Source organism: Mesocricetus auratus, unplaced genomic scaffold, assembly GCF_017639785.1.
Source record: "Mesocricetus auratus isolate SY011 unplaced genomic scaffold, BCM_Maur_2.0 Super-Scaffold_100038, whole genome shotgun sequence".
Lineage (NCBI taxonomy): Eukaryota > Metazoa > Chordata > Mammalia > Rodentia > Cricetidae > Mesocricetus > Mesocricetus auratus.
The window spans coordinates 11,413,359-11,438,022 of record NW_024429216.1 but is presented as its reverse complement, the minus strand read 5'-3'; the positions used below and the strand labels follow the sequence as shown (position 1 = coordinate 11,438,022).

The window sequence follows — 24,664 nt, the reverse complement described above, 5'->3', positions numbered from 1 at the left end:
CCAGCCCCCGCCCAGCTGTGACCCAGCTGTGCTGCTCCAGCTTGGAAGAGCAGGGGGCTGGGCCGGCGGGGCGCCCGCTGCCGTCCTCCCACCACGCCTGCGCGAGCCACGCGCATCCGCTGCCCGGGCCGAGGCTTCGGCAAAGTTGCCGCAAACTTTCTAGCGCGTCTCCCCCGCCCTCCTCCCTGCCAGACCCACCCCCTCCCCGCGGGGCCGGGAATTCCGAGGGGCGGAGCGCGGCGCGGGGATGGGGAAGGAGGGGGGGGCCGTGAAGGGACCCGGGAGATCGAAACGGCTTCGCGCCCTTAACCTGCCGGGACGGCCCACTCCCTTCTCCGTTGCCCCGATGGGGAAACTGAGGCCCTGAGCCCGAGGCACACGCAGGGGGGAGGCCGAGAGCGCGGCCAGAGGCGGAGGGCAAAACAAAGCCTCCCGACAGCCGGGGAGGGGGGCGGACACACAGACCCGGGGACAGACCCGAGCGCGGAGCTGAGTCGAGCCTTTGCGCCGGGAGGGGGCCAGAAGACCGCGAGGGGGACGCGGGGGAGCGAGGGGGGCTGGGCGGGGGAGGGGGGCTGGGGAAGCCCGCGGGAGGCGGCCGAGGAGGGAGGAACTTCCCAAAGTTGCCAAACATGGCTACCTCGCCTGCCGAGCCGAGCGCGGGGCCGGCGGCTGGGGGGGAGGCTGCGGCGGCGACCGAGGAGGAGGAGGAGGAAGCGCGCCGGCTGCTGCAGACTCTGCAGGCGGCCGAGGGGGAGGCGGCGGCGGCGGCGGCCGGGGCGGGGGAGGCGGCGGCGGCGGAATCAGGGTCCCCGGGCGGCCCGGGGTCTCCCCCCGAGCCCGCGGCCGAGGCGCCCACGGGCCTGCGCTTCTCGCCCGAGCAGGTGGCGTGCGTGTGCGAGGCGCTGCTGCAAGCCGGCCACGCCGGCCGCTTGAGCCGCTTCCTGGGCGCTCTGCCCCCGGCCGAGCGCCTACGTGGCAGCGATCCGGTGCTGCGCGCGAGGGCCCTGGTGGCCTTCCAGCGCGGCGACTACGCCGAGCTCTACCGGCTCCTCGAGAGCCGCCCTTTCCCCGCCGCCCACCACGCCTTCCTGCAGGACCTCTACCTGCGTGCGCGCTACCACGAGGCCGAGAGGGCCCGCGGCCGCGCGCTGGGCGCCGTGGACAAATACCGGCTGCGCAAGAAGTTCCCCCTGCCCAAGACCATCTGGGACGGCGAGGAGACCGTCTACTGCTTCAAGGAGCGCTCGCGCGCGGCGCTCAAGGCCTGCTACCGCGGCAACCGCTATCCCACGCCCGACGAGAAGCGCCGCCTGGCCACGCTCACCGGCCTCTCGCTCACGCAGGTCAGCAACTGGTTCAAGAACCGGCGACAGCGCGACCGGACTGGCACCGGCGGCGGAGCGCCCTGCAAAAAGGTGAGGGGACCGGCCCTCCCTCCCTCCGCCTCGGTGCCCGCTGGAGTCTGCGCGCCTGACCCTGTGTGCCCCCGGCGTTGGCGAGCGCACGGGCTGAGCGCGGAGACCCGGCACGCCCCGGGTCCTGTGGGCACCGCTGCCCCACGGGCAGAGGTTCTGGCCGCTGTGCCCGGATTGGGGGGGCAGTGACAAAGGGGGGTGGCCTTGGAGGGGCAGCGGCTTTGTCTAAGGCCCCCAGGGTGGGGACCCGTGCGGCCTGGCCCCCGGTGGCCGTCGCTTACGCCCACCCCCACGCCTCCTCCGGCCCAAACAGCGTGGTGTGTTGGCTGTCTTTGTTGTGAAACGTGAACCTTCCCCGGCTCCGGTTTCCCTTGTAACCCTAACCCTTCCCCTCCCACCCCAGCGCCTGGCCTCCAGCGCTGGTCCCCGACGCCCCGGGGGCGGGAAGGGGGGAAGAACTGGAGTAAAGGCTGCCGCCTCACTGCGGCCACGCGCCTGCTGACCCCGGGGACTCGGGGCAGCCTGGGTGCTCGGCTGCAGGCCGAGGCGACGGGAAGCGTCCCTTCGGTTAGCCTCCCCGCCGTGCTGCGGAGGTTCTGGGGTCCGTGCGGGATTCTCCAGCGCTCAGACAGTGGAGCGGAGCCCGGGTCGCCTGTGCCGCTGCGGCGGGGCAGTCTTGAGCCCTGAGACTCGGCCCTTTCCCCGCCAGCGAGTCCGAAGGGAACCCCGCTACTGAAGACGAGTCCAGCCGAAGCCCGGAGGACCTGGAGAGGGGCGTGGCCCCCGCGGCGGCCGAGGCCCCCACCCAGAGCCCCGTCTTCCTCGCGGGGGCCACCCCTCCCTCGACGTGCGCCGCCTCCTCGTCCATCCTAGTGAACGGGAGCTTCCTGGCCGCCGGCAGCCCCCCGGCCGTGCTCCTCAACGGCGGCCCAGTCATCATCAACAGCCTGGCCCTCGGGGACGCCTCCAGCCTGGGGCCCCTGCTGCTCACAGGGGGCGGCGGCGCGCCTGCACCGCAGCCCAGCGCCCAGGGAGCCAGCGACGCCCGGGCTTCCCTGGTCCTGGACCCTCAGACCGGAGAGGTTCGGCTGGAGGAGACTCCGCCCGAGGCTCCCGAGACCAAGGGGGCTCAGGGGGCTGTTCCCGGGGCCACCGGGGAGGAAGTCCCGGGGGCCCTGCCCCAGGTAGTCCCGGGCCCCCCGCCCGCCCCCACCTTCTCTCTGCCCCCGGGAGCTGTGCCCTCCGCGGCCGCCCCTCAGGTGGTGCCAGTGTCCCCGTCTGCTGGGTACCCCGCGGGCCTGAGCCCCACCTCGGCCCTGCTGAGCCTGCCCCAGGTGGTGCCCACCTCGCAGGTGGTGACGCTGCCGCAGGCCGTGGGGCCGCTGCAGCTGCTGGCGGCCGCGCCCGGCAGCCCCGTGAAGGTGGCCGCTGCGGCGGGGTCTGCCAACGTGCACCTGATAAACTCGGGTGTGGGAGTGACCGCACTGCAGCTTCCGCCGGCCGCCGCCCCAGGTACCCGCTCCACTCGGGCTGCTGGGCTGGGGCGGGTGGCTGCCCCGCACTCCTGTGGCACCTCTGCCTGGCCCCCGGCATCTCGCCCTCGGTCTTCTCTCCACAGGGAACTTCCTCCTGGCCAACCCTGTGTCCGGCAGCCCCATAGTCACAGGGGTGGCTGTGCAGCAGGGCAAGATCATCCTCACCGCCACCTTCCCCACCAGCATGCTCGTCTCCCAGGTCCTGCCGCCCGCCCCCAGCCTCGCCCTGCCCCTGAAGCCAGAGCCGGCCATCCCGGTGCCCGAAGGAGGCCTCCCAGTGACCCCCAGCCCCGCCCTCCCGGAGGGTCACTCTCTGGGGCCGCTCCCTGCTCAGCCCCTGCCAGCCGCTCCTGCTGTCACCTCCGCCACCAGCCTGCCTTTCTCCGCGGACTCCCCCGGCCTACTGCCCGGCTTCCCGGCGCCCGCGCCTGAGGGTCTGATGCTGTCGCCTGCGGCTGTGCCAGTGTGGCCAGCGGGGCTGGAACTGAGCACTGGGGTAGAGGGGCTGGGCACGCAGGCCGCCCACACCGTGCTGAGACTGCCGGACCCTGACCCCCAGGGGCTGCTCCTGGGGGCCACAGCGGGGACCGAGGTTGATGAGGGGCTGGAGGCTGAGGCCAAGGTCCTGACGCAGCTGCAGTCAGTGCCTGTGGAGGAGCCCTTGGAACTGTGACCGCCTGGACCCACCGCGTCCCCTGACCATGGTGCTCAAGGTGCTAGGGCGGAAGGCGCAGCCCAGTGCAGTGGTGCTGTCTGAGGTCCACAGAGCGACCCTGACCCGGATCAGCTGCCGCCCGCCCGCCCGCCCGTCAGGGCTGGTCCCCTTCCTGTTACAGCCCTGCCTGCCCCCTGCACGGGCACGGCGCCCTCCTCTACCCGGTACTAGCGGAGGAAGGCCTTGCCTGGCGGCTGGCTTCCAGCCAGTACCCTCACCATAACACTACTTAGGCCCAGTGTCCCCAGAACTGCCTGAGCCCCGGGGAGGACAGGCCAGAGTGCGGCCCAGAGAGCCCTTCCTGCTGGGGACAGTGTGATGGATGCCCTTCCCCAACCTCCCTGGACGAGAGCCCCAGGATCCAGCCCCAGACCAAAGAGTTCCCTGTCCCTTGGGGCAATCCTGGCCCCTTCGTCTAGTTTGTATCGTAAATCTTTATTTTTCTAGGACATGTTATGCCTCCATTTCAATTAAAGTCAAGTTAACAGACAGCAGAGCCATTGGGGTAAGGGTCACAGCCCGAGAGAGAACTAGACAACGCCCAGCCTGAGGCTGTGGCTTGCGTTTTGTTTGGGTTCTTTTTGAGGTGGGGTTGGGTTCTATAGCCCAGGCTGGCCTACAAATCCCACTTCCTGCCTCGGCCTCCTGAATGGTAGAATGATGAACATGGGTCACCGCATGCCAAGACTGGATTTCAGAGGTAAGGGGTTGAATTCATGCCTGTGGGCTCTCGGAAGCAAAGGGCTCCCAGGTTTGATGTGTGGAAAGCCCACCCAGGGCCAAGGGATCCCGGACACAGCACTCCTGTCCCCCTCGCGTAAAAAGGGTCCACTTCATTTTAAGACAGCAGGGAAGGATGCAGAGAGAGCAAACTGGGTTGAAACAGGATTCTGGGAGCTCTGCATCCCATCTGGGACACCCACCCTGTAAGAACAGGTGGGAAGGGCTCCTCGCGGCAAGCTCAGTAGATATACTTCCTCTCTGGGGCTGAGGGCGGGGCGGGGGACCTTTCGGGGTGGCTGCTGAGGCCCAGGGGGGCCTGGGGCTGCCCCTCTCACTGGCAGTGAGGGCCGGGCAGTGAAGCCAGGCCCAAACATACTTGGGCCTTCTCAGCCAGCAGCTGGTAGAAGGGTTTGGGGGTCTCCACGTCGTCCTCCTCACTGCTGGAGCTCTCCCGCTTCACAATGCGGTTGTGCTGGCGACTGAACCTGCGTGCCTTAGTGCTGGGGACAGAGGGACGGACTTCCTTACACTTGGCTCCCAGCTTCCCCACTAGTCTCTCTCGGGGGCTCCAGGTTCTGATATCTGGATTGGACCTGCGGGGTGCGCGTCACAGACGGAGGGTCGGCCAGTCTGGAAATGGGCCAGGGGGACCCTGAAGTTGGTGGAAGGGACAGAACTGGGGAAGAGAGGGAAGCTGCCAAGTGACATGCTCTATGGGGCAGAGCAGAAATGGAGGCAGCAGGTCCAAGACCTTCCCGCTGCAGGTGATACTCTGTCACCCTGCAGGTCAACTTGCAGGTCATAAAACTTGTGACCCCGAGTGACCCCGAGGCCGGAGACACTCAGTGAATAAGCACTTGCTCTGGGCCATGAGTTTGAGTCACCAGAGTTCATAAAGAGCTGAACTTGAGCCTGGCGATAGTGGCGCACGCCTTTAATCCCAGCCCTCGGGAGGCAGAGGCAGGCGGATCTCTGTGAGTTCGAGGCCAGCCTGGTCTACAGAGGGAGTTCCAAGACAGCCTCCAAAACAATACAGAGAAACCCTGTCTCGGAAAACCAAAAAAAAAAAAAAAAAAAAAAAAAGAGCTGAAGCTGGCCGTGTGTGCCAGGGTGAGCGCATTGACAGGCAGATCCCAAGTGCTTGCTGGAAAGGTCAGTCCCCATCCGGGGAGGCCCTGCCTCAAGGCAAGAAGGCAAGAAGCGAGAGGGGCATCTGACGTCCTGTTCTGGCCTCTGCATGCACTCGCGTGTGCACACATACCGCACACGCATGCGCATGCACCACATGCACAAAGAGAAGGAATTTGTCTCACCAGTCCTCAGCCTGTTAGGAAAGTCACGAGGCTCTAAGTGAGGATGGGGTCACAGGTTGGGGCCCACGGCTCCCCCCACGCCCTCTGGAAGATCCTTCTCACCAGTATGGTCTCCTTTCCTCCAGAGTCATTCCTCGCCATAGCTGAGCCAGCTCCTTGGTGGCAGCTGTGGATGCAGTCCCGGGACAGGCTCTGGGACAGGAAGGAGGAGGTCACGGCGACTACTACATCATGGTCATGGTTTCCCACCACTCTTCCAGTGCCCCATTGCACCCTCTAGCGACACAGATGTCCCCAAAGCCGCCATTCACGGGCTCTCCCCACCACCCACGAACCGCTCTTCCATGAAGGCAATGTCTCTTCTTGCTGGTGCTCAGCCAACAGTGGTAGGTCCAGGGCTGGCACCTGGCCTACGTCACCCCCAGGGTGTTTAGAGATGAAACTTCTAGGGCGTCCAGCAGTACTGAGCCTGAACCTCCTGAGGACAACTGCCGCCAGTGTGGCCCAGCTCAGGAGAGAGGGACAGGACTGATTCAGCCCAGAAGCAAGTGGAGGTGACAGAGGCAATGGATTTCCTTTTCTCTGGTGCCTCAAGCTCGAGCTTGGGTCTTGCACAGGACGGGAAGGCAAAGCAGTAGGGGTCACATGGTCTGGGGGTACACATGGGAATGGTAACCTCTTTATACTTTTAAAAACCCAGGTGCCCTCACCCACCGGATGTACTGCTTCCGGTTCATCCTGCAGAACATGATGAAGCCATTAACACACTTTTTCTTCAGCTGGCCAGAGCAGGCTTTCCTGTTGTCCTTGGGCTTCACAGGGCCCTGGCTTGCCTGCACCTTCTTGGTCTTTTTGCCAGCTGCCAGCAGGCCAGAAGACTGGCAGGTAGGAGTCCATGTGTAGTCTCTGTCCTCGTCACTGGGGATCTGTAAGCCCACAGGGTTGGCCTGCTGCCGGACAGGAGACTGAGCGAGGAAGAAGACCCCTGTCCTCCCTGGGTGGGTGCCTCCCTCTCACCTCCTGTCCCCACAGGGACTCCGTGTCTGTGGACTCAGAGCTGGAGCTGCTGCTGGACAGCACCTGGGTGTTCTGTCTCTGCGGCAGGTAGCAGTGGTCCAGTGACACTGAGGACTGCAAGTTCTGTGGGGCTGCAGGGCCCTCGGGGGGAGTGTCCTGAATCAGATGAGGAAGACGCTGACTACAGGGTGTGCAGGTTACAGACAGCACAGGTCAAACACCCTAGTCTGTCTCCACACCCCAGGAAACTCAGGAGCCTTCATTCAAAGGCCCCAACCAGGGGCCCCGTGGCATCAATTCACACGAGGAACTTGGACTAGAACAGGGACACAGACGTCTCAGCTGGAGGACACGTGTGTGGCCTTAGCACCAGTGCCTGCTGGCTGGTTCTCCCTCCCTCCTGCTCCCTCCTGTGGCTGAGCTGGAGGCAAAGACAAAACCAGATGACACCAACGGGGCTTTTCTTCATGAGCTCCAGACACCATGAGGCCTGACTACCCACTGAGTAAACTCCATGTTCAGAGAATTGAGACTATTTGGCCAGATAAATTGGTACACTCCTGTAGTCCAAGCTCTCTGAAGGCTATGGCAAGAGGATTGATTTTCAGGGCAGTCTGGGATCCAATAGCCCCCGTGCCAAACACACAGACACACTAAACATGCATGTACTCAGGGGCGTGGCTCCGCCATGAGTGGTAAGTCACTGAAGGTCTCCACCCTGCTTGGGACGTAGCTGTAATCTTAGGCAGGCCTTCCCCAGGCCCCTCACAGGCAGTGGGAAGCTCAAAGGTGCGTGGTGAGGACAAACTTGGTCACTCAGAAGGATGGAGGTGTGGGACGTTCAGTGAGGGGGTCAGGCCAGGAGGATGGAGCTTACCTTCTCTTGGGGGCCCTCCAGTTCACAGGCAGCAGGCGAACACTCCAGGAGACCTGTGAGCAGAGGGCTGGCAGGATAGGCCCCCTCTTCACAGCACCCCGGCTAGCCCCAGTTCCCACATCTGACTCTCTCCCCTTTGGGATTTCCTAACTTATGTCAAAGTCTCACTGACAGACCAGCTGTGAGTATGGCAGCTTTCTGGAACCTTCCCTTCGCTACATGACTTAGTGGCCCCGGTGCCGGGAGGAACTATGGGCCCCTCAAGGCCCTCTGGGCATCCATTAGGCCCAGTTCAGGCCCAAGTACTTGGTGGTTAGGGGTCCCCATGGTTTATGAATGAATGAAGCTCCTCCCACTTTGGCAGCCCACCTTCAGTCAAAAAGTAGCTGCCGTCCTCCAGGACATGATCTGGCAGGATTTTGCTTGGGGTGCTGAAGAGGGAAGAGCTGAACCCTAAGATCTCACTCAGGTAGTTGGTCACATGCCAGTTACTCATCTGGGAAGATCCTGAGGCCAGTGGGCTTCCTGAAAGGATCATGACACTCAGGAGTGTGGCCAACCCTAGTGCAGCGGCAGCTCAAGGGTTAACGTCAGACACTGGGGGAAAGGACACTGTCATTCAGAGTCCTGGTGGTTGAGGACATTAATTGCACATTGCCTGGCAATACATCAACAAAAAGGAAAGATCATCATTACGGTGTGCCAGGGCCAGCAGACGGAATGCCGTGACTCACAGCTTCTGTGTTTACAAGGCTCTGCAGTGGCTGGCTCATGAAAACAGGGATTGATTAGCAATGTCTGGTATAGCAATCAGGGCAGAGTGATGATAGGCAGAGTATGTTTGCCATCCCTGTGCTTAGCAGATCCCCAACCCTCCTCTGGAGAGGAAGGCTCACAGGGCTCAGAGCCTACAAGAAGAGGAGCTGTAATCACCATTGGGGCTGTCCTCTGAGGTCCACGCAGGAAGCCAGGGGTCAATGTCTGAAGCTTCTTTGTCTCTCTCACTGGAAGTGCACAAGAATAGCTTCTGCCTATGAGAGTTGGAGTCAGAGGAAGACAGAGCCCTGGGCTGAGCTCAGCTGTGACTTGTGGAGCTCACATGGCCAACTCTACACAACCCCAAGAAACTTAGTCGGCTGGGGTTCTTCTATTCTTAAGGAGTCTCAACATCTTGTGAGGAAAACCAAGCTGGCAAGCAGACGCTGACAACAGAGGGGACCCGTGGTGGAGTGTTCCAGAAGACCAGAGGGCTCATAGGAGAGGGTGCTTTCCCAGGCGAATCAGAGAGGCAGATGCTCCAAGTGGAGGGCCCAGAGCCCCAAGCTTGGAGCAGGCAGTGCGGGGACAGCCACACTGAAATAGAGACGCTCCTGCTGGGTGAGAGCAGGCTGGGAGGGGCAGAGGCAAGGGGAGCAAGGGTGACAGCGCAGACCTGCATGGGAGCCTGCAGCAGCTCTGAGGGCAGAGGATGCAAAGACACCTCATCCCCAGCCACCCACACCCTGGGTTCCTTACCTTAGACAGGGCTGTGCCCTGGTCAGGAGATAGGACCTCTGAACCCTGCTCTGAGCCTTCACGTCAGTGTCGGGCTCACCATCCGGGGCCCCTGCACCATGATCACCTGGAGGGGGGTGTCAGAGTAAGGTGACTATGACTGTATGTGAGCCACATTCCAGGGCCCCAAGACAGGGAGCGATAGGAGCCAGACTCTGCCACCAGCCTTCCTCCTCCCATACCAACCAGACCCCGAGGCTGTGGTGCCCGAGTCACCACACACTGCCTCACACTCTTCCGGGAGCTGCACTGAAGATTCTATCTTTACCATGGAGTAAAAATGCAGGACAGCAGTGGTGGCACAGAGGTGCGCTGGCCCTGTCCCCCTGCAGGTCTTTCCTGAAGTACAACGCATTGGGCCAATAGTTACTCCGTCACTGCTATGTGAGTGGCAGGTGGAGCCCACGTCATATAGCCAGCAGGAAGGGACGCTCCCCCTGAGACCAGGGCATTCTAGCGCCCAGTCTGGGTGGCCTGGGAAACACGGGGAGTCCATCACTGCACTGAGAACTTGGTCACTACCGTGCTATGGCCTACAGAAGGGACATGAACAACAGGAGCATGATGGAGAGCTGGGCACTCGGCACTCAGAGCTAGTGCAAGGCCAAGGCCACACTCCTGTCTGCTCTCCCATCCTTTTTAGGTGTTTCCACCCCTTCTCCACTCTGTCCGGCTTCCTCAGAGAAGCCCAGGAGGCATGCGTTCCTCCAGCCCCAGAGTGAGGCCTGAAGCTTACACTCAAGGATGACCTGACCGTGTCTCCCTTACAGAGCCCTACACAAGAAAGGAAAGCTATGGGTGAATGCCCCATGGCGAGAGAGGTGGAGTCATCCCATTCGGTGCTGCATGCCTTGTTGCTGGGACTGTGAAAGAGCACACACATGCACACGGGCGTGTACACACACGACGGGACCGACACGGAACCATGCACATAGAACAGAAAGTCCCTGCTGAGGAAAGGCACCAACTTGGGATGTCGTAGGCCACCACGTTCTGAGCCACGTCCAGGAACACCAGCTGGGCCCCTCCTCCATCACCTTCCGACAGGGACAGTGCAGTTGTGGGGTGGGTGCCAGGGCTGAGGTCTCTTGGGTAGGTGGCACTTTCCCCATTTTCTTCCTTCTGACCTGGATGCTCAGTGGCCACATTTTCAGGCTGGTCCAGCGCCAGAGAGCGGCGAGGCTTCTGAGGCCAGGTGGGGCGCTCTGAGAGAACAGAGACCGAGTCAGGGGCTTTGTGGGGACACAGGGGTGCCTCAGAATTTGGTTCATGGAGGGAACTCGTGTGCTGTGTGTTGTCCCATCCCAGAGAATTGCCTGGCCTGAGCGCTCGCCAGCACATCAGGTGTGCCCAGCTCCTCCTGAGCCAAGTGAGTCAACATGCCTCAGCTCCGACAGGGCATGCACTGTGAGGGGACACTGCACACCAGGCCAACGGCGCCAGCGTTCTGGGGACACGGCACACACAGGAAGTTTCTAAGCACTTCCAACGTGCAGCTGTGTTGGCGTTTCTTGTCCCGCCAGGTGCAGGGCACCCGCATCATGCAGCCATGACTAGAAACAAGTGATCAGGTCGGCCATAGTGCCATTCCACGGGCTTTTGACACGGAGGGCCTTAAGGGGAGGGAGTGAGGGGATGGCGAGGCTGGGCTAGAGCCAGGACTCCTGGCCTCTGCGCTTGGGTCTTCCTCCCAGCCCACCTCCCCTGGGCACTAGGTCAAGGACAGTAAATGATGACAGCAGCATCCTTTCCTGGGCCCTGCAGAGCTTCTGATAGGAGCACTGCTTGGCAGTGTCTGCTCAGGCTTTTCTGTAACCTTGAGAGGGCCTGGACTGGTGCCTGTCCCAATGAGGAGGGAATGAAGGCCACCCTATGCCTCAGAGCCCCCTGGGAAGCCTGGGAGTGGACTCAGGCAAAAACTGGAGGACTTAGCCCAGTGAGTCCCTACAGGAGGAGCCTACTCCGCAACAGCACCACCCTGTCCTGCCTCCAGAGGCCACATGTACCTGACACTCGGGTGAACTTCTTCTTTCGGGGTCTCGAGCAGGTGCCCCAAAGGCATGACTTCTGAGAGCTGGGGGGGGTGGAGTGTCTCCGCCGGGTTGGGCCAGCAGATGGGTTCTGACCCAGTCCTGGGAGTGGAGAAGGGAGCAGATCAGAGCCCACTCTCGGTCCTGCACACTCTCCTCCTCCCAGACAATGCTTTCCGACCCTGGAGGTGGGAAGGTCTTCAGGCAGACTTTACAAACAAGGAAACTGAGGTCTATGGCTGCACAGCCGAGAGGTCAAAGGATAGGGCAGGAAGGCATAAGAACATACATGTGTCATCCCAGCACTTCGGAGGCTGAGGCAGGGTTACTGCACGATTGAGGCCAGTCTGGGCTATACAGCAATAGTCTGTCTCAAAAACAAAACAAGACAAACGAAACAACAACAAAAACCAAAGGAAAAATAAAAACGAAAGCAAACTAATCTGAGCACGATGTTCCCTGGTCCAATCTTCTAAGACTGCTCTGCTCTCCCTTCAGACCTCACCCCCTGCTCACCCAGCCTGTCCTGAACATTCCCTGTTTCCTCATGCCCACACGCTCTTGGTCAGAGTGGTTCTGCAGTTGGCAGGGTTTCCTTGTGCTGTCCTTGAAGATCAAGCTCTCAGGATTCCTCCTCCAAACTCCAAAACACAGTATCCATGTTTTGCTTTGTTTCCTTGAGACTGGGTCTTGCTCTGTAGCCCAGGCTGGCCTCTGGGTGCTGGAGTAGCAGGTGTGAGCCGTCACAGCTGGCTCTCCTACAGCACCTTGCTCACCTCGCTGACGGCGATTGGTTTCCCTGACACTTGGGAAGACATGCGGCACAGAGGCACTGGGAGTGAGCTGCTCACCCACAGACCCACCTTTGCTGTTGCTGCCGTGCAGTCTGAGCAGAGCCTTGGCCGAGTCGATGCTTCTCTGGAGGTACTGGATGTAGTGCAGGACTCGCAGCAGGATCTCCTTCTGCAGAGACAGGGTTGTTCGTGGGCACACTGCCCATCTGCCCCCTGGGCTCCACGAGAGGCAGAGGTGGCAGGACCATGATTTGAAGCCAGCTTAGGATGCCTTCTGTAAGACCCTGACTTGTACAAGATCAGGCTCAGGACAGTGTGAGTGACTCCTGGGGAACAGAGACAGGGAGTACCTCACAGCTCACTCTCCACGCATACCCCAGCAGCCTTATTGGCAGAGCTTCACCCATTCTGCTGTCTAGCCCCTAGCTTGTCCTAGAGAGCCAGCTGAAGACAAGGAAACAGAGTGGCAGAGCTGGAATCTGAGGGAGCAGCCTGCTGCCTGGTCCCCGTTATTGGCGTGCATGCTGGGTTCTGGCAGCAGGCCCTCTGCTCACGCTTACTTCCCGATCTGGTCTTCTCACTCCTCTCCCCACAGGCGCTCTCACCTGCCTCCTCTCAACTGCAGCACAGTCCCCTCCCCTTCCGACCATCTTGCCCAGGCCGGGTCAGCTTCCCACACCCCAGCACTCTATCAGCCTGGCCTTCTGTCCACCTCCATATCAGCCCACTGCTTTCTGTTGTCTGTTTCATGTTCTTCGTCCCTTTGACCTTGAGCTAGCTGAGGCAGGGCATTCGCTAACTCATCTCTGTATCCCAAAGGTAGAGAATGGAGGGGGCTCAGCCGGGGGCTTTTAAAGCAGCGGATTTCTCACAGCACCCAGCAGGGTGCTTCTGGTCAGTGGGCAGACACTGCCTGCCCACCACTGCCACGAAATACCCCCTGAGCTGCTACAGGAGATACAAAACTAAAAGCCAACACAAAAATCATTTCAAATTATCAGCCAGACATGCTAGAACACTCCTGTAGTCCCAGTACTTAGGAGGTTAAGGCAGGAGGATTGAGAATTCCAGGACAATACAGGCTACATAGCAAGACTCCATAGAAAGAGAGAGAGGCAAGAAAAGGACTGAGAGAAAGAACCCTCCTGCCACCCTCCCAGATACACACACACACACACACACACACACACACACGCACACACACGCACACACACACTCACGCACACCATACACACTCACACACACCATACCACACACACACTCACTCACACACACCATACCACACACACTCACTCACACACACCATACCACACACACTCACTCACACACACACACTCACACACACCATACCACACACACTCACACACACCATACCACACACACACTCACACACACACTCACACACACCATACCACACACACTCACACACACCATACCACACACACACTCACTCACACACACTCACACACACCATACCACACACACACACACCATACCACACACACACTCACTCACACCATACCACACACACACACCATACCACACACACACAATTTTAAAAAGGCCTTAGTCAGTGCTTGAATGAGATTACCTTCAAAGATTATCTTCAAGGGATTGAAAGAGAAAAGAGTGCACCTGGAAGGCAGATCTCTGAGTTCGAGGCCAACCTGGTCTACAGAGCAAGTTCCAGGACAAGACAGCCAGGGCTACACAGTGAAACCCTATTAAAAAAGGAGGAGGAGGAGGAGAAAGAAGAAGGAGGAGGAAGAGGAGGAGGAGCAGGAGGAGGAGGAGCAGGAGGAGGAGAGAGAGGAGGAGGGAGAGGAGGAGGAGGAGGAACAAGCAAAGGTGGTTGGACTCCAGCCCTGACTTCAGATAGAAAGCCGTTTCTGGTTTGTTTTTGAGGCAGGCTCTCACTATGTACCTCAGGCTGGCCTCGAACTGACCCTCCTGCTTCAGCCTCCCAGGTGTTGGAATTATAGGCATGGCCTCCATACCCAGCTAGAAGGCTCAGTCTTGGTGCTTTAGGAACATGATCTGGCAGCTACAACTAGAAGGTGAAGCCTCAGAGACCATCTCCAGTTACAACAGAATTAATCAACAAACATCTGCTGAACCCTGAGTGACTGAATGACTGGGCACAGGCCTTTAGAGTGATGTGTCCTCATTCTCTTTCACTGCACCCCCACCTCCCCTCTTCTTTTTTAAACACATAGGTTTTTGTGGCTGGTCTGTTTTATTTTCTTTATTTTTTGTTTCGTTTTATTATTTTTTGAGACAGGGTTTCTCTGTGTAGCCCTGACTGTCCTGGAACTCACTCCATAGACCAGGCTGGCCTCGAACTCACAGAGATCCACCTGCCTCTGCTTCTTGAGTGCTGGGACTAAAGGCGTGCGTCACCACCGCCAGGCCTATTTTGTTTCTCCCTCTATAGCTCTAGCTGTCTATGTAGACCAGGCTCGTCTTGAGCTCACAGAGATCCCCCTGCCTCTGCCTTCGAGTGCTGGGATTAAAGGCGTGAACCACCATGCCCAGCCTTCTTCATGAATTTCTTAAACCAAAGGGTGAGCATTTCCAGGGGCTAGAGAGTTGGTTCAGCAGTTAAGAGCATTTGCTGCTCTTGCAGAGGACGTGGGTTTGGATCCCAGCCATGTCATGGAAGGCTCACAGCTCCCTGTAACTCTTATTCCAGGTGATCTGACACACTCTTCTGACCTTCACACACACGGTGCACATACATACATTCAGGGAAAACATTCATACATATAAAATAGAGTAAATAGACATAAGAAACTTTTTTAAGTGAGCATGCTGCCCGGTATGGAGGCTCACACCTTTAATCTCAGCACTCAGGTGGATCTCTGAGTTCGAGGCCAGCTAAGTCTACACAGCCAAGTCCAGGACAGCCAGGGCTATAAAAAGAAACACTGTCCCAACACCCACCCCCCAAAAGTGAGCATGTCCATATATCTCTCACAGCCTTGCCAGGAGTGGTGGCACAGGCCTATAGTCACAACACCAGAAGCTGAAGATTGCCATTAGTTTGAGGCCACTCTGGGCTATAAAGCAAGTACCAAGCCAAGCACAACTATGTAGAAAGACTGTCTCAAAGTGAAAAAAGAAGGTAGGCCTGTGAGATGGCTTGTCAGGGAAGGACACTAAATCTGACATCCTGTGTTCACTCCCTAGAGCCCACATGAGAGAACTGACTCCCTCTCAATTTGTCCTCTGACTCTGCAACTGTGTCATGACACTTGCACCAAATAAACAATTTAAAACTAGTTTTTAAAGGAGGTGTATTTAAAATACTCCACATTTGGGGTCTGATTCCAGGAATTCACAGTAAATTGGGAGCAACAGTTATTAATCATATCTGCTCTAGGCTGGATGCTAGGAAGTCATCCTTTGGAGTCCTTGCCCTGGTAGAACTCTCCACCCAAAGGGCATCAGAAATGAGGAAACTCGGCTAGCAAGATAGCTCATTGGGGCCAGGCGTTTGTGGTGCACGCCTTTAATCCCAGAACTCAGAAGGCAGAGGCAGGAGGATCTAAGTTTGAGGCCAGCCTGGTCTACAAAGTGAGTTCCAGGTCAGTCAGGACTATACAGAAAAACCCTGTCATAAAAAAACCAAGACAACACAAAGAAAAGTAGAAGGAAACCAGGCCTGGGGATACAGACCCAGAATCCCAGCCACTCAGGAGGTAGAGGTAAAGGACTCCAAGTTTAGGCAGTTTAGTGAGGCCTATTCTCAGGAACAAGTATAGTTCAGTGAAGAGTGTGTATCTAGTATACACAAGGCCCTGGGTTCAATGCTTGGTACTACAAACACATTAATTATTGAAGAAGAAAAAGGTGGGGAACTAGAGCAGGAGAGTTGGGTCATCAGATGATAGCTCTAGCTGATCTTCTGGAGGACCCAGGCTCTCTTCCAAGAACCCATGGGTGGCTCACAACCACCTCCCGGAGATCCAACACCCTCTTCTGTAATAGTCACACATTCGGGAAATACCTATGCACATAAAAAAATTTAAAAAATAACTTAAAGATAAAAAAAAAGACAGCCCTAGAGATAATTCCAAAGGAGGTGGACATCTCGTCAGTCGTAGACTATCAGACTCATTCCTTGAGGGCAGGAAATGTGTCTCATCCATGGCTTCCCGGGCTCCTGTGACAGGACCTGTACACACCAAATATGCAAATGCTTGACGACACAGGAAAATTCCCCCATTGTCACATCCCAGTCCCAAAGGCAGCCACATCCTAGTCCCATGCCTGTGAATAGGCTGCCTTATAGAGCAAGGGGACTTACAGATGTCACTGAGTTAAAGATCTGGAGATGGAGAGATTACTTGAGATTACCCACATGAGCCCAAGACAGCCATGAGGATCTTTGTAAGAGGGAGGCAGGAAGGTCAATGGTGGGGAGACCATTTAAGAACAGAGGAGCCCTGAAAAGACTTTGTTGATGGCTTGCTGGGTGTGAGGCCTTTGTAAGTTGCCAAAGGAAAAGATAATGCACTCTCCCCTGAGTCTCTCTCTGAACTCAGGGCCTTGTGTGCCCAAGGCAAGCCTCTACCTCTGAGCTACCTCCCCAGTCCTCTGCTTACATTTGTATTTTGAAACGAGGGCTCGCTAAGCTGCCCATGCTGTAGACCAGACAGACCTTGAACTTGCAATTCTCCTGCCTCAGCCTCCCATGTGCTAGAATGAAAGGCCACAGCTTTCTTCCGTCTGTACTTCACCCCCAAACCAAGGATGAAATCTAGAACCTTGCACATGATAGGCAAGAGCTCTGCTGATAAACTGCAGGCCAAGACATTATTTTTGTCTTGCAGTATTGCTCAGTAATCGAAATGATCTTTCCTCTTTTTATTTTGTTTTGGTTTTTCGAGACAGGGTTTCTCTGTGTAGCTCTGGCTGTCCTGGAACTCACTCTGTAGAGCAGGCTGGCCTCTTACTCACAGAGATCGCCTGCCTCTGCCTGCTGAGCATTGGAATTAAAATCGTGGGCCACTAGGCCGGCTTATTCTTTCCTTGTAACAACTGAGAAGCTGGGGCTGAGAGACGGAGGAGCCTCAGGCAGCAGCTGTGAGGCTGCAGGGCTCTGCTCTGCTTGTGACCTCTGCCTCCACGTGTCCACTCCCAGTCCCTTTGCCTCTGTCTCTGTGTGTGTGTGTGTGTGTGTGCGCGTGTGTGTGTGCACGTTCATGTGGGGGCCAGTGTGCACACACATGTCGGGTCAGAGGTCATCTTCAGTGTCATTCCTCAGGGGCTGTCCACTGTGGTGTTTTCCCTCTCTCTCTCTCTCTCTCTCTCTCTCTCTCTCTCTCTCTCTCTCTCTCTCTCTGTCTCTGTCTCTCTCTCTCTCAGAAACAGAGTCTCTCAACGTGACCTGAGCTCACTGGCTGATTAGGCTAGGTTGGCTGACCCACTACAAGCGTGCAGTAAGACATTTCATGATACGTAGCTTTCTGTGGGTTCTGTCATGGAGCTCAAGCTCTCATGCCTGAGGAACAGTGCTGACTGAGCTGTCTCCGGCCCCTGCTCCACCCGCCCCACCTCTTACCCTGAAAGAACCCACAGGGCTGGGAGTATGGCTCGGTGGAGCAGTGCCTGTTGACTGGGTGAGGACCTGGCTTCTAAAGAAAAGAACCCCGGTGGATCATGAACTCCCAGAAACTCCTGCTCAGAGCAAGACCGCCCCCTGCTTGCCACCCATCACTGAGAGGGCCTGCGTGGATTTCCTAGGAGGGCCCCACTTACTGCTCTGGACACCCTTCCTCCCACCCGCCTCCTCTCCTTCAGGCCCCACACCTTGGTGTGCTTCTTGTTTCTGCTCTTCATGGTCACAGGGATCAGCAAGGCCAGCTCCCGAAGCTTGTTTGTGTGGTTCTTCTTATCCTTCCTGTTTGGGATGAGAGCCAATTTTGGTTAAGTGTAGCTTTTGGAGACAAGGTGATGTGATCCTCCTGCCTCAGCCTCTTGAGTGCAACATGACAGGCGTGAGCCACCACATACAGCTTTAAAGGTCTGCTACCTGCTCCCAAACCTTCAGTCTCATGTCAAGGCTGTCCTCAACCCCACTCTGGGACACCCAAGACAGAGTCTCGGGCATCGTCAGAATGTATTCTTTTCCTCTATCTCTTAGACAAATAGGTCCCCAAATCTTGCCCACCCCCACCCCCCAACTGCTTGCTAACCCCTAATCTTTGCATGGCCATCTTCAAATCCTCACAGGACTCCCAGCCTCCCATCTGGCCTCCTGCATCTATAGTTTCTGAGGCAGCAGGAGCTTTTCTAAACACAAATCTGACTGTCACCCCTTGCTAAGGAGCAATTTGGGCTGTTTTTTTTTAAAGATAGGGTCTCGTTATGCAGCCCAGAAAGGACTCACTCAGCAGTCCCCCTGCTGTAGTCTCCCAAGCCCTGGGCTTACAAGTGTGCACGACAAGCCTCTGTGTGTCTCACAGCGTCCTCTCCTCTCTGGCCCCGCTGGTCTCTGTCTTAGTGTTCCCTTGCCTCTTTCACACTGACGACTCTCACCACACAAGGTGGGTGAGCAGTGTCCCTGCAGCTCATCACTGTCACTGTGTCCCTGGCACAGGCACTGGGCTCTGACACTCTGGAAACTTAGTGTGTGTTTGCTAAAGGCAACTTCCAGGGCCTGATCCCCAATTGCATAATTCATGAGGTACCCATGCTAGCGTGTGTGCGCGCACACACACACACACACACACACACACGCACACAGAACACCACTGAGTGGAGCCATAAAGATGAGGGCTTCCTCTCCCAAGTTACACAGCACCCACGGCTCACAGGGCACCTGTCACCAGTTCTCCTCACACCTTCCTCTTGTCCCCGCCCCCCCCCAAATGGCTGTGCCCTGTCCACAACAAAGCAACCCTTCAGTCACAGGTGCAGGGTGAGCTGCGATTGGCCGTAATGCACTGTTCCCCCGGGCTTGGCGCTGAGCCTCACATGGAGAGGGAGAGTTTCTCTAGGCTCTTCCTGTGGGGAGACCGGACTCTGTGTGGGGGGGTATACTCATCTTTCTGGGCTGAGAGTGTGACTCAGGGGTCTTAGAATTCACCAGTGGAAGCTGGGCATGCTGGCAGGGCCTGTTATCCCAGCATTGGGAGGTGGCAGCAGGAGACTCAGGAGTTTAGAGTCATCCTAAATTACACAGTGGTTTTTACAGTTAGCTGGGACACATGAGACCCTGTCTCAAAAGTGAAAACAAAAGGGAAAACCCAAACCAAAAAAAAAAAAAAAGGCCCCCAAAACAAAAACAAAACAAGGGTAAAGAATTAGCAGTGAGAGAGGCAAGGGGTGTGGCTCACTTGCCTAGTCGGCCTGAGACACCTGATCCCACCCCAGACACTGAAGAAGAAGAAAAAAGAAGAAAGGAGCAATGAAAGTGGGGTGGGGGGGGTGGGGCAGACAGAGGCCTGAATGAGCTCCCTGTGTGCGGGCGCCCGTGGGCAGGCCTGGCGGCCCGGGCTCCGTCTCTGGAACCTGCGTGGTGGAGGGAAAGATCTGAGCCCTGCAAGTTGTCATCTGATTTCCACACGTAGTGCCACACCCCTCCCTTTCCATAGAACAAGTCGGTGAATGTCACAAACGTCTCTCACCCACTCATTCAGCAGTAGTTAGCAAGCACCTACTGTGTGTCAGGAGTTGTGAGGGACAAGGACAAGAGCCTAAAGGGCAAGCAGTTCTTCTGGAGCTGAGGGTCCAGTCAGAAACAAGGAGCTCAACCACGGTGACACACGAGACAGCAACTCGGATCAGAGGGAGCCATGTGAAGTGTGAGGGGACACTATCAATGAAAATGCGGGTGCCTTGCTTAATAAGAGCCTCAAGGTAGAGAAAGCAAAGCATGAAACTCATCATTTAGGCCTCTTTATCATCACCCCGCCCCCCATGTGTGTGTGCACGTGTGTGTGTGTGTGTGTGTGTGTGTGTGTGTGTGTGTGTGGTGTAGAGGCCTGAGGTCCAAATTTAGTGTCTTTCTGAGTCACTCCCAACCTTACGTTATGAACAGTCTCTTTCTCAACCTGGAGCTCACAGATTCAGCCAGACTCAGAAGGGCTAAGAACCCCTCCCACCCCCCACCCCACCCCCGTCCCCACCTTCCCTGAGCACACGGGCATGCGCTGTTGCACCTGCTTTCCCATGTGGGTGTCAGGGGACCAAACTCACACCCTTGTGATTTGCCTGGCAAGCAAGCACTTTGTCCACCAAGCCATCTTCCAGATCTTATTCATCTATGTCCTTGCATGGCTTGCACCTATAATTCCAGCCCTTGAGCATGTACGGCAGAAGGACTGTTACGAATTTAAGGCCAACCCAGAATAGAACTAAACCTTGTCTCAGAGAAGCTGAAAAAAGAGGGTACAGTCATTTCTCAAAATTATTTAGGACTTAGGGGTGATAACTTATGAGGCACACAGATTACTGAATGACCTGTTGATAATTGCTGTTTTTGCTTAACCAACATCCCATTCCCCCTCTCTGGTAGCAAGCAGTTCCTCAACTGTCCTTTGGGCAGCCTCTCCTCTCCCTCTGTTTGTGTTGTTCAGAGAGGCTGAGCCTATTTCTCCCACTGAAAGGGACGGTGGAACCAAGGTTCACCTAAGAAGTTACCATGACTAACTCAGTAAGTCTTGAAAAGAGGTTGGGGTGGGGGTGATCAAGCAGGCAGGATATGGACTTGAGCAGCTAGGAGTCATCCTGCCTTCCTAGGGAGAGTCGGCTTGAAGCAACCTCTGTCACTGAGCTGGGGATATAGCTCAGTGGTAAAGCGTTGCCTGTCTATCATGCATGTGGCCCTGAGGGCTGTTTTAGCATTCCCTCTCACCCCCAGCACCCAAAAGATTCCGAACATTTTATAAGTGATGATGGGTGAGTGAGTAAGGTGTGAATAAAAGAAAGAACATTCAAGAACTTCAGAATTAGAGGGGCTGGAGAGATGGTTCAGCAACTAAGAGCACTTGCTGCTCTGACAGGGGGGCCCAGGTTGCAATCCCAGCACCCCCAAAATGGCTCACAACTCTTTGTACAGCAATTCTAGAGAGATCTTGTGCCCTCTCCTGACCTCCACAGGCATTGCACGCACAAAACAAAGCAGAAAATTAAAAGAAAAAGGAAAGAACATCAGACTGGGAGTATACTGATTTAAAAAAAAAGTTCCTTAACACCTCACACCATAAGGACCTGGGTTCACATCCAGCACTGGAAACAAACAAACAAACAAACAAACAAACAGAAAAACCCAAGAACATCAAACCCTGAAATCACCTCAGAACCCTCTCTGGAAAATGGCGGGAATATTCCCTTCTGCTTCTTTGTCAGGTGGCTTAAATGGTTACTAGATACAATCAAAGGACTAAATAAACAATCTGGAAACGTTAAGTATCTCGTAACATTGTGTTGTTACTATTATTCTGTTCAGAGAGGCTAAAACCACACTGGGGGTGGGGGTGTGGTGTGGTGGGGGGGTGAGGACCATTACCTGTCAGTAGGACTCAAAGGACTAGCTCTCAGCTCCTCAGGGAAACACATGTAGCTGCCGGAACCCAACATCTGCACAGAGAGAAACAAATTGTTAGTGACCTTCGGGACTCCAGAATGAATGGGACAAAAATCGCACACCCCTCCCCACCCCCACGGTGCATCTTTAAAAGCACTCAGAGATCCTAAAATAGGTCATAACTATGGGCACAGGGATCTAAATTAAAACCCTAAACTCTAAATACAGGACCACGAATCCCAAATGGCAAATTTAAGCTCCCAAAATTTGGACCTAAAACTAAAATGAGCAAATTCCCAGACATTGATCTCAGAATTCAGGCATCGATAATGGGATACCGAAGGCTGAAATACAAACTCTCTGGACTGAAAACTATGGCTTGAGACCCCTAGAAAGGGTGGGGGGGTTGAGACAAGGTCTATCTATGTAGCTCGTGCTGTCCTAGAATTCCCTATGTAGATCAGGCTGCTCTTGAACTCACAGAGATTCACCTGGCTCTATCCCTCCCGGCTAGATGGTGTTACTAACAGATGAAAACTGACTTTTAAATCCCAGAGCGAGAGCTAGATAAATAGTTCTGTGGTTAAGAGCACAGACTGCTTTTCCAGGGGACTTGGATTTGATTCCTAGCACCCACATGGTGGCTCACAGCTGTCTCTAACTCAAGTTCCATGGGATCTGATACCTTTTTCTGACCTACTCCAGTTACACACACACAAAAATAGAATAAATAAATAAATAATTAACCCTAAAGTGAGCCAGGCTTAGTGGTCACCCCTTTAATCTACATAGTGAGACACACTCTCAAAAAAACAATAACAAACAAAAAGACAAAAAAAAAAACACCACGAAACCACCAATAAGTAAATAAAATCCCAAAGTAAGGGCCAAATTCCCCAAAGGTGCTTCCAAACCCTGAAAATCCTGGATGTGCGAAATTTGACTATTGACCCTCAAATAGGACCTTAATCCTAACACCAAGATCACAAACCACACTTCTTTCTTTCTTTCTTTCTTTCTTTCTTTCTTTCTTCTTATTTTTTTTTTCTGACAGGGTCTCAGCAGACTTAGTTCAGGCTTATGTAGTCCAGGCTGGACTCCAGCTCATGAAATATCCTATGTGTGAATCACCACACCCAGCTCAAACCACAAGCCGTAATGCCGAAAAGCCCAAAATCATAATAGGAAGACTATCCAGGGTCCTCCGTAACAAAACTCACCCCCTTCACAGAAAAAAAAAAAAAGCGTCTCATGTCCTACAATAAATGTCTGCAGACTCCAAAACCGTCCCTACAGCTCCTTAAACTGCGATCTCCTTAGCAAACGTAGATCTCCCGAGTGCGTCCGTCCCAGTGGGACCTAGGACTGTGAAGTCGACGCCCGGGTACCATCAGTGGGGGCAACTCGAGGCCTCCAAGTTAATTCTCAGAGCCGGCCCGCAGACCCCCGACTTTCGGACCCCAACAGTCTCTCCAGGGACGGACGCCGGCAAAGCCCCGACCCGTCCAGTCAGGTCTCCGCCCCTCCGCATGCTAACTCTGGAACCCCCGGGTCACCCGACTTCAGATTCCAAAAGCCGAGCCTCAAAGAGCAGGCTCCGCGTCTCCAACGCCACTGGGAAAGAACTTTCCAGAAATCCAGCTTCAGCCTGCGCGGCGCCGCCTCCCCGCCCGCCATGCGCCCCCTGCCACACACACACACACACACACACACACACACACACACACACACGACCCAGGCCTGGCCTCAAAGCTGCCTCAGGCTCGGGGGTCCTGCTCCACCCCTGGAGCCCCCGAGGAGGCGGCCGCCCTCGCCAGTGCCACCCCGGGGTCTCCAAGCTCCCCGCCCCGCCCCACACCCCGCGGGGCCACCAGCACCCGCCTCAAGACTTGCAAAGTGGCGAGAAGGCTCGGCTTCTGGCTTGACGCCCGGGCCCATGCCTGGGCCGCCCAGCGGGCGAGGACAGCGGCTCCCGCGCGCCCCGGGGATGCCGTGGGGACCGCCCCGAGCCAGCGAGCGAGGGAATGGCAGGGCGCGAGGCGACTTCGCCGGAGCGCCTGACGCGAGGCCACGCCCCCTCCACGTTCCCGCCACGCGGTGCCGGGGCCCCGCCCCCCGCCAGCCGAGGAGGCGTTGAAAAGGGGCGGGGCGGCGCGCGCGCGCACGCGCGCTCGGCAGCTGGCGGCTCTGACAGGCGCTCCTCCTCCCCGCTCCCGAGCGCCGGCCAATCAGCTCTCGTTCCACCACCCGCCTTTTCCTGAGGCCCCGCCCCCTTGGCCTCGGCCCGACCCCTGGCCTCGCCCCGCCCCCTGGCCCATTGCCCTTGGATACTAGCAGGACTCGCCCGCCCCGGGGTCTCGGGAGGGAGAGTGAGGTGTCGTCGGCACTCCCGCTGTGAACAGTCAGGGGCGAGGCGGGGTCCCCACCGCCCTTTTACAATAAGCAGGCCATCTTTCCCATCTGTGCCCCCAAATTGCCAGAGGATCCCCCCGCCGCAGTGCGTGGTTTCTGTCTAAGCCGGCTCGCACGTAGATGGAGCAGAGCTGTCCCTCATGTGCTCACACACGTCCTGTGCCCGAGACAGCCTGGTTCCCGACACCCAAGGGCAGACAAGCCCGTCGGGAACAAACAACAACGAAATCCACAGGGTTGTTTCATTTCCATCCCGTGGGGCGGGACTCGCAGGGCGCGAGCAGCCTCTCGCCCCTCGCGGAGGGAAGAGGCCACGACGACCCACCTTGGAAATGTAGCGGTCCTTGTTGACAGGCTTGGGCGTCGTCGTCTTGCCCTTGCCGCTCTTGGGGACCTCGGTCCACATCTCCTTCACGTTCTCCAGCACCATGTTGCAATGCCTGGTGGGGCAGAGGGCGGGAAAAGGCATTCTGAGTGCCCACCGCCCTGTTGCCCGGCCCTGGCCGATCCCTGCAGCAGCAGGCAGGGAGAAAGCTTCGTGCTCCTCCGGGACGGGGACGGGCAGGCTGCCAGTGCCATCTCAGCCCAGCCCTTTTGGTTTTTTCTTGTTTTTTGTTTACGAGACAGGGTTTCTCTGTAGCTTTGGAGCCTGCCCTGGAACTCACTTTGTAGACCAGGCTTATTTGTTCATCTTTGTTTTTTTGACTTGGGGGACGCTCACAGCCTTGAACTCAGTATGTA

The 24,664-nt window shown here is 56.8% G+C and overlaps 2 protein-coding genes across 2 annotated transcripts; one reads left to right on the top strand and one right to left on the bottom strand.

Moving 5' to 3' along the window:
- The first annotated feature begins 585 nt into the window (after positions 1 to 585).
- On the top strand, positions 586 to 4,159 carry Six5 (SIX homeobox 5). The gene is made up of 3 exons (XM_040734682.1): positions 586 to 1,415; positions 2,126 to 2,930; positions 3,037 to 4,159. Exons 1-3 carry the CDS (start codon positions 633 to 635, stop codon positions 3,624 to 3,626), a joined length of 2,178 nt encoding a protein of 725 aa, XP_040590616.1. The 5' UTR covers positions 586 to 632; the 3' UTR covers positions 3,627 to 4,159.
- On the bottom strand, positions 4,083 to 24,401 carry Meiosin (meiosis initiator). The gene is given in 14 exon segments (XM_040734683.1): positions 4,083 to 4,891; positions 5,807 to 5,896; positions 6,419 to 6,712; positions 6,714 to 6,877; positions 7,599 to 7,651; positions 7,968 to 8,123; positions 8,532 to 8,629; positions 9,114 to 9,219; positions 10,121 to 10,357; positions 11,159 to 11,284; positions 12,046 to 12,145; positions 17,791 to 17,881; positions 21,494 to 21,564; positions 24,249 to 24,401. Coding segments are annotated over 14 exon segments (1,899 nt in total). The 5' UTR covers positions 24,393 to 24,401; the 3' UTR covers positions 4,083 to 4,722.
- Positions 24,402 to 24,664: the final 263 nt, after the last annotated feature.

Excerpts from the sequence above, each read along its gene's own strand:
- Six5 (XM_040734682.1), top strand. The coding sequence starts at position 633 with ATGGCTACCTCGCCTGCCGAGCCGAGCGCGGGGCCGGCGGCTGGGGGG. Across the intron at positions 1,416-2,125 it reads GCGGCGGAGCGCCCTGCAAA|AGCGAGTCCGAAGGGAACCC; the intron begins AAGGTGAGGGGA and ends CCTTTCCCCGCC. Across the intron at positions 2,931-3,036 it reads TCCGCCGGCCGCCGCCCCAG|GGAACTTCCTCCTGGCCAAC; the intron begins GTACCCGCTCCA and ends TTCTCTCCACAG.